The sequence below is a fragment of the Thalassophryne amazonica genome, chromosome 16 (genome assembly GCF_902500255.1).
Source record: "Thalassophryne amazonica chromosome 16, fThaAma1.1, whole genome shotgun sequence".
Classification (NCBI taxonomy): domain Eukaryota; kingdom Metazoa; phylum Chordata; class Actinopteri; order Batrachoidiformes; family Batrachoididae; genus Thalassophryne; species Thalassophryne amazonica.
Window position 1 is genome coordinate 9,529,189 of NC_047118.1, and position 18,569 is coordinate 9,547,757.

The 18,569-nt window shown below is 42.7% G+C and overlaps 1 protein-coding gene across 1 annotated transcript in view; it reads left to right on the forward strand.

The window, feature by feature from the left end:
- Window positions 1–18,569, forward strand: part of LOC117527862 (disintegrin and metalloproteinase domain-containing protein 11-like) — a 73,319-nt gene that overhangs the window by 43,350 nt on the left and 11,400 nt on the right. Inside the window, exons 16-24 of the mRNA XM_034190364.1 lie at window positions 6,640–6,732; window positions 9,411–9,491; window positions 9,569–9,619; window positions 9,700–9,763; window positions 9,856–9,961; window positions 10,581–10,700; window positions 10,798–10,966; window positions 15,460–15,571; window positions 16,320–16,410. Coding sequence (XP_034046255.1) covers window positions 6,640–6,732; window positions 9,411–9,491; window positions 9,569–9,619; window positions 9,700–9,763; window positions 9,856–9,961; window positions 10,581–10,700; window positions 10,798–10,966; window positions 15,460–15,571; window positions 16,320–16,410 — 887 coding nt within the window. The remainder of the gene's footprint in view (window positions 1–6,639; window positions 6,733–9,410; window positions 9,492–9,568; window positions 9,620–9,699; window positions 9,764–9,855; window positions 9,962–10,580; window positions 10,701–10,797; window positions 10,967–15,459; window positions 15,572–16,319; window positions 16,411–18,569) is intronic.

The following is an 18,569-nucleotide window of genomic DNA, read 5'->3' on the forward strand; positions in this document are numbered from 1 at the left end:
GTTCTTGGATGTATGGCACAACAATGGGCCTCAGGATCTCGTCACGGTATCTCTGTGCATTCAAAATGCCATCAATAAAATGCACCTGTGTTCTTCATCCATAACAGACGCCTGCCCATACCATAACCCCACCGCCACCATGGGCCACTCGATCCACAACATTGACATCAGAAAACCGCTCACCCACACGACGCCACACACGCTGTCTGCCATCTGCCCTGGACAGTGTGAACCGGGATTCATCTGTGAAGAGAACACCTCTCCAACGTGCCAAACGCCAGCGAATGTGAGCATTTGCCCACTCAAGTCGGTTACGACGACGAACTGGAGTCAGGTCGAGACCCCGATGAGGACGAGGAGCATGCAGATGAGCTTCCCTGAGATGTTTCTGACAGTTTGTGCAGAAATTCTTTGGTTATGCAAACCGATTGTTTCAGCAGCTGTCCGAGTGGCTGGTCTCAGACGATCTTGGAGGTGAACATGCTGGATGTGGAGGTCCTGGGCTGGTGTGGTTACATGTGGTCTGCGGTTGTGAGGTTGGTTGGATGTACTGCCAAATTCTCTGAAACGCCTTTGGAGATGGCTTATGGTAGAGAAATGAACATTCAATACACGAGCAACAGCTCTGGTTGACATTCCTGCTGTCAGCATGCCAATTGCACGCTCCCTCAAATCTTGCGACATCTGTGGCATTGTGCTGTGTGATAAAACTGCACCTTTCAGAGTGGCCTTTCATTGTGGGCAGTCTAAGGCACACCTGTGCACTAATCATGGTGTCTAATCAGCATCTTGATATGGCACACCTGTGAGGTGGGATGGATTATCTCAGCAAAGGAGAAGTGCTCACTATCACAGATTTAGACTGGTTTGTCAACAATATTTGAGGGAAATGGTGATATTGTGTATGTGGAAAAAGTTTTAGATCTTTGAGTTCATCTCATACAAAATGGGAGCAAAACCAAAAGTGTTGCATTTATATTTTTGTTGAGTGTACATCCATTAATGCATTGATTGGCAGAGTAAAATACATGTTAGTAAATATAAATTCTTGCCTGTTAGTTTCATTGGGATTCATCTGAATAAATAATCCACATAAAGCGTCCTTTTTTAAAATCCCCAAAAAAATTAGTCTGTTTTGTTTTTGTGTCGAGTGGACAATTCACTGTAACGTCCAAAGTGAACCTGAACTACACTACCCACAATGCTCCCTGCGTCGACCGGCCAATCACGTTTTTCACTTAATGATGACATCATCACCAAGCGACTGGCAGCCAGTCTGCTCAGTGGCTATAAACACACAACAGACGGACTAAAATGTCTGATTATGGGTTTACAAACGTTAAACTTTACCAGCAAAGAAAATGTTATCGGACTAAAAGTTATTGGAACTAAATATATCGTAAGATAATTGGTCCGATGATGGTTTTAAAACTTATCTGAAAAGCTAATCTGATAGCAATAACATTAGCTTTGATAATTATCTGCTATCGGATTAGATGAACTGTGCCCACCACTGAGCACCACTATGCATACTAGTACACCATTGCTGGTGGTATAGGTAATACCATGAAGTTGTTTAGCCATGTTGTGTACAGTGATACAGCATGCACGTCATGGGCCATATATGTTTCCTCAGCAGTAATCATCTGCTGAATAGCAATGTTCTAGGTTTTGTTACATCTCAGCTGTTAAAGGACTTGTTGCACATTATTTAACGTCCCGGTTAGCAACACAACATCAAAGTATTCATGATTGTAAGTCACTGAAGTCTATCCGCTCACATGCAGTAATAATTAGTGGTCACTGATGTATTTTATTGCTAATTATCCCTCTCACTCTGAGAGTTAGCAGGTGTATTTCCAGAAAACGTCTTACTTGGCATTTATCAATGTTTCTCAGTGTGTGACACACATTTTAGGAAAAACAGAAACATCTTGATGGCAGACAAACAGAGAGAAATGAACGCTGCTACGTCCGATAACAAAAGTGATGGCTCAGATTTACATGGAATGTACAGAGAGGAGACGACACACTTCACCCCGAAACTCTCAATTTTCTGAGAGAGTCTGTCGGGTTATTTTACTGCCACCACAAACACACACTTGGAATGTGTCCATGACGCTGTTTTTACAGGTTGCAGATGTATTTCTTACATTGTAAAATCTCGGAATATGTTATTTTCAGGAAATAATATCTCAAGTGCTAAAATCGTGAGAGAACCTTTTGAGGAGCTGCCAGAGGAGCATGCCAAAATAGCGAAGATGATCGGAGGAGAGAGAGAGAGAAACGCTTTTGGAAGTGGCCAAAAGAGTCCAGCAGCCATGGCTCATCATGGGGAGTAGGCTGGACAAACCTGTCCGTACCAGCTGGGATTATCCTTTTTCTTCTTCTTCTTCTTCAAAGGATTCAAGGATTCAAAGGATTCAAAGGAATTTTATTGTCATATACACAGAAGAACATGTTCCCTGCACAATGAAATGTGTCTACTGCATTTAACCCATCCTAATTGCCAGTAGGAGCAGAAGTCACCATTAGGCGCCCGGGGACCAGCTCCAGATGTACATCCCTGCCTTGGTCAACAGCAGGGCTGAGCAAACCAACACTGGCCCATAACAAACAACACACACACAACACACAACACATAGGCCGGCCCGGTACATAAACATATACAACCCCTGGCAAAAATTATGGAATCACCGGCCTCGGAGGATGTTCATTCAGTTGTTTAATTTTGTAGAAAAAAAGCAGATCACAGACATGACACAAAACTAAAGTCATTTCAAATGGCAACTTTCTGGCTTTAAGAAACACTATAAGAAATCAAGAAAAAAAGATTGTGGCAGTCAGTAATGGTTACTTTTTTAGACCAAGCAGAGGAAAAAAATATGGAATCACTCAGTTCTGAGGAAAAAATTATGGAATCACCCTGTAAATTTTCATCCCCAAAACTAACACCTGCATCATATCAGATCTGCTCGTTAGTCTGCATCTAAAAAGGAGTGAACACACCTTGGAGAGCTGTTGCACCAAGTGGACTGACATGAATCATGGCTCCAACACGAGAGATGTCAATTGAAACAAAGGAGAGGATTATCAAACTCTTAAAAGAGAGTAAATCATCACGCAATGTTGCAAAAGATGGTTGTTCACAGTCAGCTGTGTCTAAACTCTGGACCAAATACAAACAACATGGGAAGGTTGTTAAAGGCAAACATACTGGTAGACCAAGGAAGACATCAAAGCGTCAAGACAGAAAACTTAAAGCAATATGTCTCAAAAATCGAAAAATGTACAACAAAACAAATGAGGAACGAATGGGAGGAAACTGGAGTCAACGTCTGTGACCGAACTGGAAGAAACCGCCTAAAGGAAATGGGATTTACATACAGAAAAGCTAAACGAAAGGCATCATTAACACCTAAACAGAAAAAAACAAGGTTACAATGGGCTAAGGAAAAGCAATTGTGGACTGTGGATGACTGGATGAAAGTCATATTCAGTGATGAATCTCGAATCTGCTTTGGGCAAGGTGATGATGCTGGAACTTTTGTTTGGTGCCTTTCCAATGAGATTTATAAAGATGACTGCCTGAAGAGAACATGTAAATTTCCACAGTCATTGATGATATGGGGCTGCATGTCAGGTAAAGGCACTGGGGAGATGGCATGTCATTACATCATCAGTAAATGCACAAGTTTATGTTGATATTTTGGACAATTGAAAGGATGTTTGGGGATGATGAAATCATTTTTCAAGATGATAATGCATCTTGCCATAGAGCAAAAACTGCAAAAACATTCCTTGCAAAAAGACACATAGGGTCAATGTCATGGCATAGGGTCAATGTCAATGAGCAGATCTGATTTGATGCAGGTGTTAATTTGGGGGATGAAAATTTACAGGGTGATTCCATAATTTTTTCCTCAGAACTGAGTGATTCCATATTTTTTTCCTCTGCTTGGTCTAAAAAAGTAACCGTTACTGACTGCCACAATCTTTTTTTCTTGATTTCTTATAGTGTTTCTTAAAGCCAGAAAGTTGCCATTTGAAATGACTTTAGTTTTGTGTCATGTCTGTGATCTGCTTTTTTCTACAAAATTAAACAACTGAATGAACATCCTCTGAGGCCGGTGATTCCATAATTTTTGCCAGGGGTTGTATATGAAAAGCAAAACATGAGGGAAAAGGAGAAAAAAAAAACCTCATAGCCGCTGCATTACACAGCAGCAATGAGGAAAAAAATCCCCATCAGCACAGAAAATCAATAATCACACAGACAAAAACAAGGACACAGGACAACAACCGAGATTTGAAAAGGTCGAGTTTATCAGAACACTCCGGAGGCAGCCTGTTTGGCACCGTCAACGGCCTTGTCTGACAATCCTGGAGGGGGAGGGGCAGCCCTGAGCACAGTCAACGTCAGAGCTGGAGAAGCTGAGGGGAGTGGGGAAGACCAGGGAGCGAGGGATAAGTGTTGATCTTCTGAGGAGGTTTTATCACAGCGACCTTGAAGTGCAGCTGTATTTGGGGAAGCCAAATGAATAGCCAGATTAGCAGACGCCTGAAAGATTCCACAGTTCTGAGAACAGAGTGGCTCCCAATGCATCTGAATGTAGAATGTGGTCTTCACAGACAGTCAGAGCGGGTTTCCAGGGCTGCGATTCTATTCGAGATGTTTTCCAACGCTGCGCAGCCACTGCCTTCCCAATCGAATCAATCATGTAGGGCAGCCTGGAAGGACCAATCAAAGCTGCTTCCACTTTCTTGATTTTCCGGTAAACCAGCATAGTGCCCGCTCCACACAGCAGAAAGCCGGTCACCACCAAGCCGAATATGTACAAATCTTCGACGTCCTCCACAGAAAGCATGTAAAGGCACATGACCTGCTCCTCCACGAGTCCATCACGTAACCCATCACATGCGTCCTGGCAGGACAGGTCGGGTCCTCCGCCCCCGAATGTCTTGTAGAAAAAATAGTGTCAATTGCATTCAGAGACCACTTTAACAGATCCATTTTTGTCGTTTTCCAGAAGAGCAAAGCTGCAGCCTCACAGACAACACGCCACAGAAGCAGGAAAGATAAGGAGGGAGGGAGAAGAGAAAAGTGCGTCCGTCTCGGCCGAGTGAAAGCTGGCAAAAAAATCTAAATCAATACCACAATATGAAAACATCTCATGCTGGCAGCCATGGTCAGCCCCCACGCACAGAGGTGGGCTTATCACGGAACTGTGGACGCGTTCTCCAGCCGTGCACCATCCGTGCATGATGGTGCCAGTCGGGATCTCTTTGATGGACTGGAACTGAATATTATTCTCCAGCTGGCGATCACGCACCATCTGTGCATGATGGTGCCTGTGGGGGCCTCTTTGTATTTTTTTTGCTGCTTAATTTTTATTTATTTATTCATTTATTGTTTAATGTGTTTTTATTATTTTTATTTTTTCTTGTTGCTAATTTTGTTGTTTTAGGGAAGGACCACAATGGAAATAAGTCGTGTTTTTTTTTTTATCCTTGAAATTCCAGGGATTTGTATTAGTCTTATGTTTTTGTTTATGACTTATATGGAATTTCTAAATAAATCAAGTCAAACCTTTGATGGTGTGGACCTGGACATTATTCTATGGCTGGCAATTGCACGTGATCCATGTGTGATGACTTTTTTGATGGTGTGGACTTTACATATTTAATCTTGGAAATTATTCTTCCAGTGGGCGAGTGCCCTGTTCAGTTTTTTCCTTTGGTATTTTGTTCTTTATGGAGCTGGTAATCTTTGTTATTTTTATTTTACTTTGAGAGAATCTGTCGGATTTTGGATTTCAGTGTGTGTGGAGTCTGTTCTCTATACCGGACACACTATTTTAACCCCATTATAGCTACTACCGTGAACGTGCATGCGGAACTGTCCACTGTTTTTCAGGCTGCCTGATCACACAGATGTATTTCTTAGATTTTTCACAGTTATATTAATGACAACATTTATGAGAATGCACAGTGCTGAGCTTCTACCACAGACTGTTTTTAACAGGCTGTGTTCATGGTGGATGTGCATGCGCACTAGATCTTCTCACAGTGGAATATGGCCGTAGCAGCATGCACATGCATTATCTCCTATTAGCTATTTTGGGAAATGCATGTTTAAAAAAAACAAATCAACATGTAGAAATGTTTGTACACAATGCAATTAACTCTGAAGCTTTGTTCATGTGATTGCTTTCCTTACCTGACAGCAAGTGGTAAAATCTCACACACATAAGACGTTTTTAGTAGGTTCAAATGACATGATATAAAAATATTATTGAGCTCAGCATTCTTATTTTGTGTTATCAATGATACACAATACAGTAACACAAATAAATCCTTCCTAATGTATCTTTTTTGGAGAGTAGTGGGAAAATTGTGATTTCCTACTAAGGGGCTGGCTAAGGATGTCGCCTCCTTCTTGGTTTTAAATACTGTAATGTGAATGATTAATTTCTCGAGTTTACAGTGCACAAATCAGACATTTATATTCATGTAAATATCATATAATTAATTCATCTGAAAGTGGAATGCAAATTCCTCTTTTCAGCCTGTGTTTTGAAATAATTTTCGAACCACATGGTGTTTTCTGAAATCTTTTTTTCATTTCCGTGGCTGCAGGAGTGCGCCCGTAATGGAGGAGCCTGCTGTAAAAAGTGCACACTTACCCATGATGCCATGTGCAGCAATGGACTCTGCTGCAGTGGCTGCAAGGTGAGTTCTTGTGTATTGTAATATATGTTCTGTATTGTGTCCTCCGGGTTCTCCAAAAGAAGCTGCAAAACCAGCATCAAAGTGTTTTTGTGAGTCATTATTGAAAGTATTGAGTCAAAATTCTGGTGTGATTTCTCAAAAATAACCAGTATTGTAACTGTGGTAGTGTACAACTAATATCAGTCTTGTAACCGTAAAGATTTTATTTACTCAAGCATGACGACAAAAGATTTGTTCTCTTCTGGAAGGCAGCTCGTCAAATTACTGCAGAGAAGCGTGTGCATGCGTGTTTGCCCTGCATAGCTTTTTTCATCATGACTGTTTAATGGGGTGATATTTATATATATATATATATATATATATATATATATATATATATATATATATACGTATATAAAAAATTATCACCCTTTTCACCCTTCAGTCTGCATGGGCTCAGGTGTTTTTGGGAAACCGGGTGGGAGATTTACACACAACATCAGGACTAATTTTTTCTGAATATTGATGAGATCCATCAAAAATTTAGCAGCCAGAATCTGTATAACCTATGATGCTGACACAGTAACCGGAGCTTTACTAATATTATAAGTATCCATATATTGTAAAATTTGTGTGCCGCTATAAAAGAAAAATTTTTTTTTTTTTTTCCAGATACAAACTTTTTCTCAACCAGAAAACACAAGGTAATATCCCTTATGACAACAAAAGACTGTATGTACTCCATTAAATGCCTCGGGAGCCTGCAGTTTTCTTGAAGGGGAGTGTTTATTGGCGATCGTTTGTGCGTGCATGCATGCTGTACACAGTACAGCCTTGCGGTACGTACAGACATACGTACTGCATGCAAGAGAAGCAGCGCAGGGTCGAAACCAGTGTTGTTTTTCTGCATGCAGTAGCTGCTACACAATTACATAAAATGGCTCTGCGTAAACAGTGTTACTCAGCAGGGTTCAAGCTAAAAGTTGTGAAAGAAGTGGAAGAGAAGAGGAAGCACCATGCTGTTCGGATTTTCCTAGTCAATAGGAAACGTGTCCGGGAGTGGTGTAGGAACAACGATAAGCTTGTAACCCTGGTCAAAACAGCAAAATGGCTGCCTGTGTTGTGAAAGTGTCGTGACACAGACCCACAACAGGGGGCGTAAATGAACGGACAATGGATAAGCCAAAAGTAACAATTTAATGTTGTGAATCACACAACGACGTACAGACAATAACAATATAGTGACTGTCAATCATACACCAGGTGACGTGTGGGCAGGCTCAACGATAGAAGACGCCTGGCAAGAGAAGAGCCGGATCCACACAGCTTCCACTGCCAACGGAGCTGAAGAACACCGGAGCCGCCAAGCCCTGCGCCCCAGGTTTCCGCTGTCTTCAGCAGTCAGACCCGGTACTGCTGGCAGAGAACAGAGACAGTCCAGATGAGTGTGAGGTCGCACACTCAGTAATCCCACAGTCTGTATTCAGTAAGGAGGGAGTACCTCCACCTCCAATCACACACTCGTGCAGCTCCTGTCTAACCACTTATCTGGTTGGGGTGTGAAGCGAAGCCGTCACTGATCACACCAAACGCCAATCCCACACATAAGGACACACCACAGGAAAACGGCTGCAAAGAAGTTCAGATTATTACTCAATGTTTTGAGTCAGCAGAGAAAATTACCTGATTGGTAGTTGATTTCTCGGCGAGGAGGTGGAGTCGCAGTCTGGCCTTTATGGAGATGGTGATGAGTTGGCTGAGTGACAGCTGGTGCTGATGAAGAGTGACAGCTGTCACTCCCAGTGGCTCCGGCGCCCTCTCGTGCTTGAAGCCCGCACTCCAAGCAGGGCGCCATCTGGTGGTGGTGGGCCAGCAGTACCTCCTCTTCAGCGGCCCACACAACAGCCTGGTAGGGGAGAGGAAAGTGCATTATGAGGACATTGAAGAGGAGCTGATAAAATGATTCCAGGAAAGGAGAAGAGCAGGCGTTTGCATGACAGGGAAGAGTCTGAAATACAAGGCACTGCGGCTGCATAAGCAACATGGAAACCAGAACAGACTTAATGAGATTTTGTGGCAATGAGGAAGGACTATTTCATTTTCATTTTACTCTGTTCTCTCAGGAATTCCCAATTTCACAACATGCAATGTCCTGAAAAAAGTTCTGGGGGGGCTTTAATGGAGTAAATATGGAAGCTGCTCTTTAATTACAGTGTTTCAGGAATAAGCCTGCGTAGTTGAAGGGTGACAGATCTTAAAGATCCATTCCTTTTTGAATGCCCTAATAAAGAATTTTTTTTTTTTGGACTACAATACACCCATGAATACTGAGCATGGTAAACCCAAACCTTTTTGCAGACAGAGTCTGACTTTGCACTGACATTTTCCACCAGTTAAATAGCAAAGTGCGCATGGACACACCCCTCCCTGTGTCCTTCTGCCCTCCGTGAGGCAAAATAGTGTCCTCAAAGTCAAACAGTTTTGTGACTGCATGGAGAAAATCACCCTGATATAAACTGAATTTATGCTTCAAAGGCTCCTTTAAGTCTTTCAGTGTTGACTGCATATGACAGTAGTCCATATCTGAAGTACTTCCAGTATGCATTTAAATGGTGCATGTAAATACACCGGACGTTTCAATAGGTTTTGTTTTTTTTTTGTTTTGTTTTTTTTTGTTTTTGTCTAATGCTTCATCCTAGTATGAGCAGAGAGGCGTGGTTTGCCGAGATGCTGTAAACGACTGTGATATCCCAGAAACCTGCACTGGAGACTCCAGCCAGGTACTATGGAGACAACTACGGGGGGGGTTGCTTTATACAGTGTGTCGGTCTCACTATAAATTTGTTTTTCTTTCTAGTGCCCACATAATGTCCACAAGCTGGATGGCTACATGTGTGATAACAGTCAGGTAAGAGCTGGGTTGTGGTTAAATTCCAGACGTGCGGTTCCTGGATGGTGCTGTGTGTTCAATGCTTCACATCTCTTCAGGGACGCTGTTATGGTGGACGATGCAGGACTCGTGATGGACAGTGCCGGGGACTCTGGGGTTTTAGTAAGTCTACATTTAACCACACAACCACCTCTTCACTGTCTTCTGTTGTTTTGTTTGCTAACTTGCAGTGATACGTTCATCCATCCGTCCAGATTCAGCCGACAGATTTTGCTACGAAAAGTTGAACGCGGAAGGAACAGAAAAGGGCAATTGTGGTACAGGTCCAGATGGTCAGGGATGGCTGCAGTGCAACAAACCGTGAGTCCGCATATCCTATTTATTTTTTAATGTTGTTGTCTTACCAGTTAGTAAGTCCCTTCGTCTGCTCCCTTGTTCTCACTTGAGGTCACCACAGCAGATTCGAGTTGGATCTGCATGTTGATTTGGCACGTTTTACTCCAGATGCCCTTCCTGACGCAACTCACTGGGCAAGGCGATGCAAAATGGGCAGGGGTGGGTTTTGAACTGGGAACCTTCATCACTTAAAACAAGTGCACACTTAACCGCTAATGGTTAATGGACCACATACAGACAGACACATTCACACTCACAGTCAACTGAAAGTTTCCACTTCACCGAAGCGGGAGCACCCAGAGGGAACCCGCACGAAGCAACAGGGAGAACATGCAAACTCCACACAGACAGGATCAGACGGGAAGCAATCCCAGGACCTTCTTGCAACAAGTCAGCAGAGCTAACCACTAATCCACAGTGCCGGCCTCTTAATTCTTAGTCATATTGTACGTTCTTTTATTCCAGTGTAAAGCACTTGTTGTTCCGTTGTGTTCAGCGTGTTGCTGAACGCAAACTAGAAATCAAAGTTGTTGATGTTTCATGCAGATTTTCCTCTATTGTCCTATTTTTCATCCTGTTTCAGGGATGTACTCTGTGGGTTCCTTTTCTGTGCCAACATGACGGTGAAGCCAAAGTTTGGAGACCTGCAGGGTGAAGTAACCAGCTTCACACTGTACCACCAGAACAAGTACTTAGACTGTCGGTGAGTGGGACACAGCCGCTGGAACTATGTAGGTTCATATGTCCCTCAGTCTGTAGTTATGGCTCTTCTCTTTGACGCGCTTGTCCGTGTCACTCAGAGGTGGCCACGCTCTGCTGGAGGATGGTTCCGACCTGGGTTATGTGGAGGATGGAACGCCATGTGGTCCCAACATGATGTGTTTGGAGCAACGGTGCCTCCCCGTGGCAGCCTTCAACCTCAGCACATGTCCAGGGTCCAGTATGGGACACATCTGCTCCGATCATGGGGTAACAAACAAACGAAACAACCAACATTCACAGCACCACATGCTGCATGATTAATTTACGCGTAAATTATGTTTAAGTCAGAACAAGGCGAAACGTAGATTAAAAAGTAGACAGAAAAAAAAACCTCAAGAAAACTGGTTGTGATGATTTTGAGTAAATCACCCTCGTGCCAACTTTTTTAGGAATGTGTGACAGGCCTTAAATGCAGGAATGGATGTATATTAACAAGTGAAATGAAGCTGACCACATAAAACATGAAATGTGTTGGGTTCATATTGTCTGCACTGAAACAGAAGTCAAAGTAAATGTAAGTATCACTGTAGTTCTGTTAAATTTGCATTTTTCATATCGTCCTGACTTTTTCTGATTTGGGGTTGTACATACAGTACATACATACATACATACATACATACAGTACATTACATACATGTTTATATATAGAGTACATACAGTACTGCACAAACGTTATTAATAATAATGATAATACTTGTGTTTTTAAGTGTACTGTCCAGTATAATACCACACAAACACAGCTGCAAATGATCATTCGAAATTAAAATTATTGTAAAACACAATTACACTTTAAGTTGAGGTTTTCTTAAAATAATTTTTGAGGTCCTGTGACTTTTATGCTGGTACAACTTATATGTCGAAAAATCAAACGTAAATAGAACCCAATTTTCTTATCGATTGTCATTAAAATTGAAATTCATCACACATTTCATTTGTTTATGAATAGTTAGCAGGTTTTCATCATGTTTTAATACTTTTATGATGCATTAAATGTGCCTAAAACATGCACAGTACTGGACAATTGATACATGTGTACATAGAGTATATGCAAACAGTACATACACACAGTAAATTTGCTGAGTAAAGTATAATCCCAGTCTGAATAGAGTAAAATACACTATTAGAGTGAAATCAGCTCTACAGTCTTGTCAAAATCATGTGTTTCTACTCCAATAAGAGTTGATTTTACACTGTGATAGAGTATATTTAACTCTATTTAGACTGAGACCAAATGTTATCCCAGCAGAGTAAATTTTACTCTGCAAAATTTACTGTGCATGCATGCATACAGTACATACAGTACTTGCAGTACATACATACATACAATACATGCATGCATAGAGTACATACAGTACTTATAGTACATGCATGCATACAGTGCATACAATACATGCATGCATAGAGTACATACAGTACTTATAGTACATGCATGCATACAGTGCATACAGTACTTGCAGTACATACATACATACAGTACATGCATGCATAGAGTACATATATAGTACATGCATGCATACAGTGCATACAGTACATGCATGCATACAGTACATACAGTACTTGCAGTACATACATACATACAGTACATGCATGCATAGAGTACATACAGTACTTATAGTACATGCAGGCATACATACAGTACATGCATGCATAGAGTACATACAGTACTTATAGTATATGCATGCATAGAGTACATACAGTACTTATAGTACATGCATGCATACAGTGGATACAGTACATGCATGCTTAGAGTACATACAGTACAGACATGCATACGGTACACATTCTTATTTAGGGTCTGCTCCTTTCTCTGCCCCTGACCAAGGCAGCGTCTCTACATCTGGAGTTGGTCCCCGGACACTGGACTGTGGCTGCCTGCTGCCCCTAGTGGTTAGATTGTGTCTAACTGTAATTAGGATGGTTAAATGCAGAGGACAAATTTTGTTGTATGTATGTACAGTGACAATAAAGGCTCTCCTTCTTCTTTGTCTACACATAGTATTACTATTGTTACATATGAGTACAACATAGTACATTAATGGAGCTTTTTACACAATCCATGTTTGCGGTGAAGCTCTCGATTTACCGATCGATCTACGTTCCGATCCTCACCTATGGTCATGAGATTTGGCTCATGACCGAAAGAACGAGATCGCGGGTACAAGCGGCCGAGATGAGTTTCCTCCGCAGGGTGGCTGGGCGCTCCCTTAGAGATAGGGTGAGGAGCTCGGTCACTCGGGAGGAGCTCGGAGTCGAGCCGCTGCTCCTCCACGTCGAAAGGAGTCAGTTGAGGTGGCTCGGGCATCTTTTCCAGATGCCCCCTGGACGCCTCGCTGGAGAGGTGTTCCGGGTACGTCCCATTGGGAGGAGGCCCCGGGGAAGACCCAGGACACACTGGAGGGACTACATCTCTCGGCTGGCTTGGGAACGCCTTGGGGTTCCCCTGGAGGAGCTAGGGGAGGTGTGTGTGTGGCTCGGGAGGTCTGGGTGGCTTTGCTTGAGCTGCTGCCCCCGCAACCCGACTCCGGATAAAGCGGAAGAAAATGGGTGGATGGATGGATGGATGTTTGCGGTGAAATTTGTAGCCATGTCACAGTTTTTCACAAAATTATTAAATAATTAGTCCAGTTGCTGTTTGCTGAGTGGAATATTCATTTCAAAAGGTAGGTATCTAAATAGTTTTACTTTTGAATTAGGTGTCTTTTGGCCAATAAAAGGCCATAACTCTTTGTCTATTATATACAGTGAGGCAAATAAGTACATATAAGTATATATAAGTTTTCCCACCTACAAAGAATGGATAGGTCTGTAATTTTTATCGTAGGTACACTTCAACTGTGAGAGACAGAATCTAAAAAAAAAAATCAGAAATTCACATTGTATGATTTTAAATAATTAATTTGCATTTTATTGGATGAAGTAAGTGTTTGATCACCTACCAACCAGCAAGAATTCTGTCTCTCACAGACCTGTTAATTTCTCTTTAAGAAGCCCTCCTGTTCTGCACTTTTGTATTAATTGCACCTGTTTGACCTTGTTACCTGTATAAAGACACCTGTTCACACACTCAATCAGTCCCACTCCAACCTGTCCACCATGGCCAAGACCAAAGAGCTGTCTAAGGACACCAGGGACAAAACTGTAGACCTGCACAAGGCTGGGATGGACTACAGGACAACAGGCAAGCAGCTTGGTGAGAAGACAACAACGGTTGGCGCAATTATTAGAAAATGGAAGAAACACAAGATGACTGTCAATCTTCCTCACTCTGGGGCTCCATGCAAGATCTTGCCTCATGCGGTAAGGATGATTCTGAGAAAGCCCAGAACTACACAGGAGGACCTGGTCAATGACCTGAAGAGAGCTGGGACCACAGTCACAAAGATTACATTAGTAACACATGATGCTGTCATGGTTTAAAATCCTGCAGGGCAGCAAGGTCCCCCTGCTCAAGCCAGCACATGTCCAGGCCTGCTTGAAGTTCACCAGTGACCATCTGGATGATCCAGAGGAGGCATGGGAGAAGGTCATGTGGTCAGATGACCAAAATAGAGCTTTTTGGTATCAGCTCCACTTACCATGTTTAGAGGATGAGAACAACCCCAAGAAAACCATCCCAACCGTGAAGCATGGGGGTGAAAACATCATACTCTGGGGGTGCTCTTCTGCAAAGGGGACAGGACGACTGCACCGTATTGAAGGGAGGATGGATGGGGTCATGTATTGCGAGATTTTGGCAAGCAACCTCCTTCCCTCAGTAAGAGCATTGAAGATGGGTCGTGGATGGGTCTTCCAGCTTGACAATGACCCGAAACTAACAACTAAGGAGGGGCCTCATCAGTCTCCAGACCTGAACTCAAGAGAAAATCTTTGGAGGGAATTGAAACTAGAACCTGAAAGATCTGGAGAAGATCATTATGGAGGAATTTTCACGACAGATAGATATTAGGCCAAGGAAGACTCCATTAAATTTTGGAGGTGAACTGCATCTGGATCCAGATTCTGGATCAAATTTCACTTTATATACTCTTTGAAGGATTACATCAAAACTACTTCATGGATTCTCACCAAATTTACACCATGGATACATATTAGGCCATGAAAGACTCCATTAAATTTTGGAGGTGATACGGATCCGAATCTGGATTCTAGATCAAGATTTCACTATATATAAGCTTTAAAAGATTATGTCAAAACTAGTTTACGGATTCTCACCAAATTTGCACCACAAATAGATATTAGGGCATGGAAGAGTCCACTGAATTCTGGAGCTGAACCAGATCTGGATCTGGATTCTGGATCAAGATTTCACTTTATATAGTCTTTGAAGGATTTCTTCAAAACATCGTCACAGATTCTCACCAGATTTGTGCCACAGATAGCCATTAGGGCATGGAAGACTCCATTAAAGTTTGCAGGTGAACCGGATCCAGATTGGCGGATCTCAGAAATCTCTGTTTGCACTTGTTTCGTGCAATAAAATGCAAATTAATTATTTAAAAATCATATTATGTCTCTCACAGTTGAAGTGTACCTACGATAAAAATGACAGACCTCTCCATTCTTTGTAGGTGGGAAAACAGAGGATCAAATACTTATTTGCCTTACTGTGTGTGTCTGTGAGGGTTTGAAGCTTATCTCAATTCCAGCATCTACTACCATTAGTTTCACCAGACTCGTGTCCGTCTCTGTCTCTCTGTCAGACCTGCAGTAATGAGGTGAAGTGCATCTGCGACAGGGACTACACAGGGAAGGACTGCAGTGTCTTTGACCCCATCCCTGAGCCTACGGTCCCTACGGGCCCAGAGAAGAAAGGTCCATAGCACTCTCAAACTGCCCTCGTCTTTTTTCTGTCTGCCTCTCATACCCCCCATCACCACCCCTTAGTCTCCACCCATCATCTGCGTAGCTTCTCTGTGCACCACAAAATCCAGTCCTTGTTCACCTGATTACGTTCACAATAAGTTGTGATAACATCAACAATTAGACACGGCAGTTGTCCCCCTGCTGAGTTTTGTTTCCGTGTCGGGAGTGTGTGTGGGTGTGTGTTGCGACACATTCATCCAAATGAGCATATGTGCATGTACAGTATGTTAGCACACATGCGTGCTGGTAACTGTATGTCTTGCAGGCGGCGGTGGCGGCGGCGTCTTCAAGTGTCTTCCTTACTTTCTTGCAGTCTTGCCAAAGACACAGAGGTATTGATCAGCTGCTCTCATAAGGCAAAAAGCCAAAGCCACCCGAGGCTGAAAGAGCGGGAGAGGGAATGAGAACAAAGTAATAAAACTCTCTCTTTTTTTGTACCTGTTGTCTGCCCTGACATCCCTCGCTCACCCGCCCGCCTGTTCTCCCACCTCCACGCCACGTGCTGGACCTTGTTTCCTCCTCTTTCCCTTCATCCTGTCTTTCTGTCTACAGGTGTCTTACTATCTTTCTCTCTAGTTGATGTTGTTGATGTACGGTGCTGATTCTGTCCTCAGACGTGTGTTTTTTAGTGGTGTTGTTTTGTTTTTGACCCCCCCCCCCCCCCCCGTACCCCACCTCCCCTCCTTCCTCTGCGCAGGTCCCAGTGGCACCAATATCATAATAGGGTCCATCGCAGGTGCTATTCTCCTGGCAGCTATAGTCCTAGGGGGAACAGGATGGGGATTTAAGTAAGAGTTCTGGCATGCCTGTGTGTACCTGTCTGCTTCTACCTGAAGGACCTCCTCCCCAACCCTCCCTGCCCTTTCCACTCTCACTCCTTTGAAGTAACTGCATCTCGCCTCCCAACCTGAGGAGGGGGGGTTAAGGGGAGTCGAGCCTGAGGTGTGCTAAACGCTTACACAGCTTTGACGTTCACTCCGTAGAAAACATCACAGAGGCCAAACTGACATAACAGAATCAGCCCTGAGCTCCATCCTGCACCGCTCCATCCCGTGTCTGTCCTGCATTGCACAGGTGTGAGTTCATCATGACAAGGTGGGGCCAGAACATCAGTCCTTCACTGTGAACTTCATCTCTTAGAGTTATTGCTAAACGCTGCTTCACATGTCCACTGGTGCCAGATGTGGAAGTCCCCCCTTAAGTGATCTACAACTCATCAGTCATGGGTTCATTTAAGTGGCCTTCTTTCTAATCTGCTTTACCCATTACGCTCTTTTACCCTTCGCCATCCCATTTTTCTCCACTTGGCTGCAGCCTAAGCCCTCATGCCTTTGCTAAATGGCTCCTTCTGCATGGTTCCACCTGTGCACGCTCGCTTCTCTTCTCTCCTTACAGTCTGACCTAAAGGACTTCTCTTGTCCACTGCACTCATCAGATTATTGTAGACACCAAAAAACTGGATTATGTTAATGACTGGCAATTTTACATTAAATGTGACATGTGGTGGCCTGGAGAGGCCACAAGACGTCCAAATTAAGATAACACTAGCAAATGTAGAAAATATGAATACAAGACAAATACCTGCGTCTATTCTACAAGTAGTTGTACTGAATCATTTGAAAAAAAAAATGCTTGCAAACATATCGCAGTGAATCTGATTAGGATTTGGCACAAATTTTATGCCAGATGGCCTTCTGGTGCAACTCCAGTTCCACAAGGAGAAACATGTGAAGAGCTTCTGGTGTTCCCAAGTGGTCTCCTCGGCAAGTACTAATCAGGATCTACTCGGCTTCACTGCTGAGGTGTGACAGGCTGAGCCGCGCACAGAGCGGCACGGCTGGAAGTGTAACCCACAGCACATTTAACAGTTTAATTTGATAACATGCCTGCTGCAAGAAACACAACACAAGAATAAGTTTCTGCCCAGAGGACTTCAACTGACATCTACTGTTCATTCATTCATTTTCTAAACCCACTTACAGTCCTGTTAATGTCACAAGGGGCTGGAGCCCATCGAAGTGGTCAGTGCACACAAAAGGAAGGGTCACGCATAAAACACTAAAACATGAACATACAGCAAGCTTAAAAAGTAAAATAGTAATAATAAAGAAAAAAAGGAAAATAACTAAACTTACTCAGCTCTGCCAACCAGGCAGATATAAACAGTCTAAAGAAATCTCTTTTTGTGTTGTGGAACTTTGCAACATGTCTGGGTTTTTTGTTGCATTGTATAAATTTGCAGCAGACACGTTATCGGATTTAATTGTTGCACATGCTGCAGGTTATATTTGTTGTCTGTGTTTTTCAAATTTGCAAGACATTTTTTGATGCAGCTATGTTGTGTTGACTTAATGCAGGCATTTTATTGTGTTTTCTGAGCGTTGTCTTAATTGGGATGTGTTGTGGCCCCTATTGGCCACCATAGAACACATCAACAGTCCTTTTAGGGGTAGATGTAAGCGTCTGTGCATGTGTGCATGACCTGTGTGCATGAACATTTTTTTAAGCACAGAAGTGAATAAATAGACACAATTCAGCTCAGTGCGCAACTATGGCAGAGATCATCACACACAAAGCTAAACGTAGTGCAGCACATTAGAGAATATTTACAGAGGAATCTGTCAAATGGTGATACAAGCACCAATTCAGTGCAAATACTCTTTCGACATTACTCTTTTGAAAAAACAGACTATCCATTTGGTTTCCCAATAGGCAGCCAGGTAGGGGTCAATGAAGAATTACACAGGGGTCAAAATTAAAAGATGCTCCAATCATATTGAAAGCTATGCCACATTATTTGTCTGGTCATAAAGATTCCAAAAAGGTATAGTTTGGACTATCTATGACTGAATGTTATGAAGCTATGGGGTGAAAACAGTAAAAACGGTGACAAAGGTCAATCTCAGTTTGTACAGGGGGCCAAAGTTAAATTTTGGTTAAAAATAAA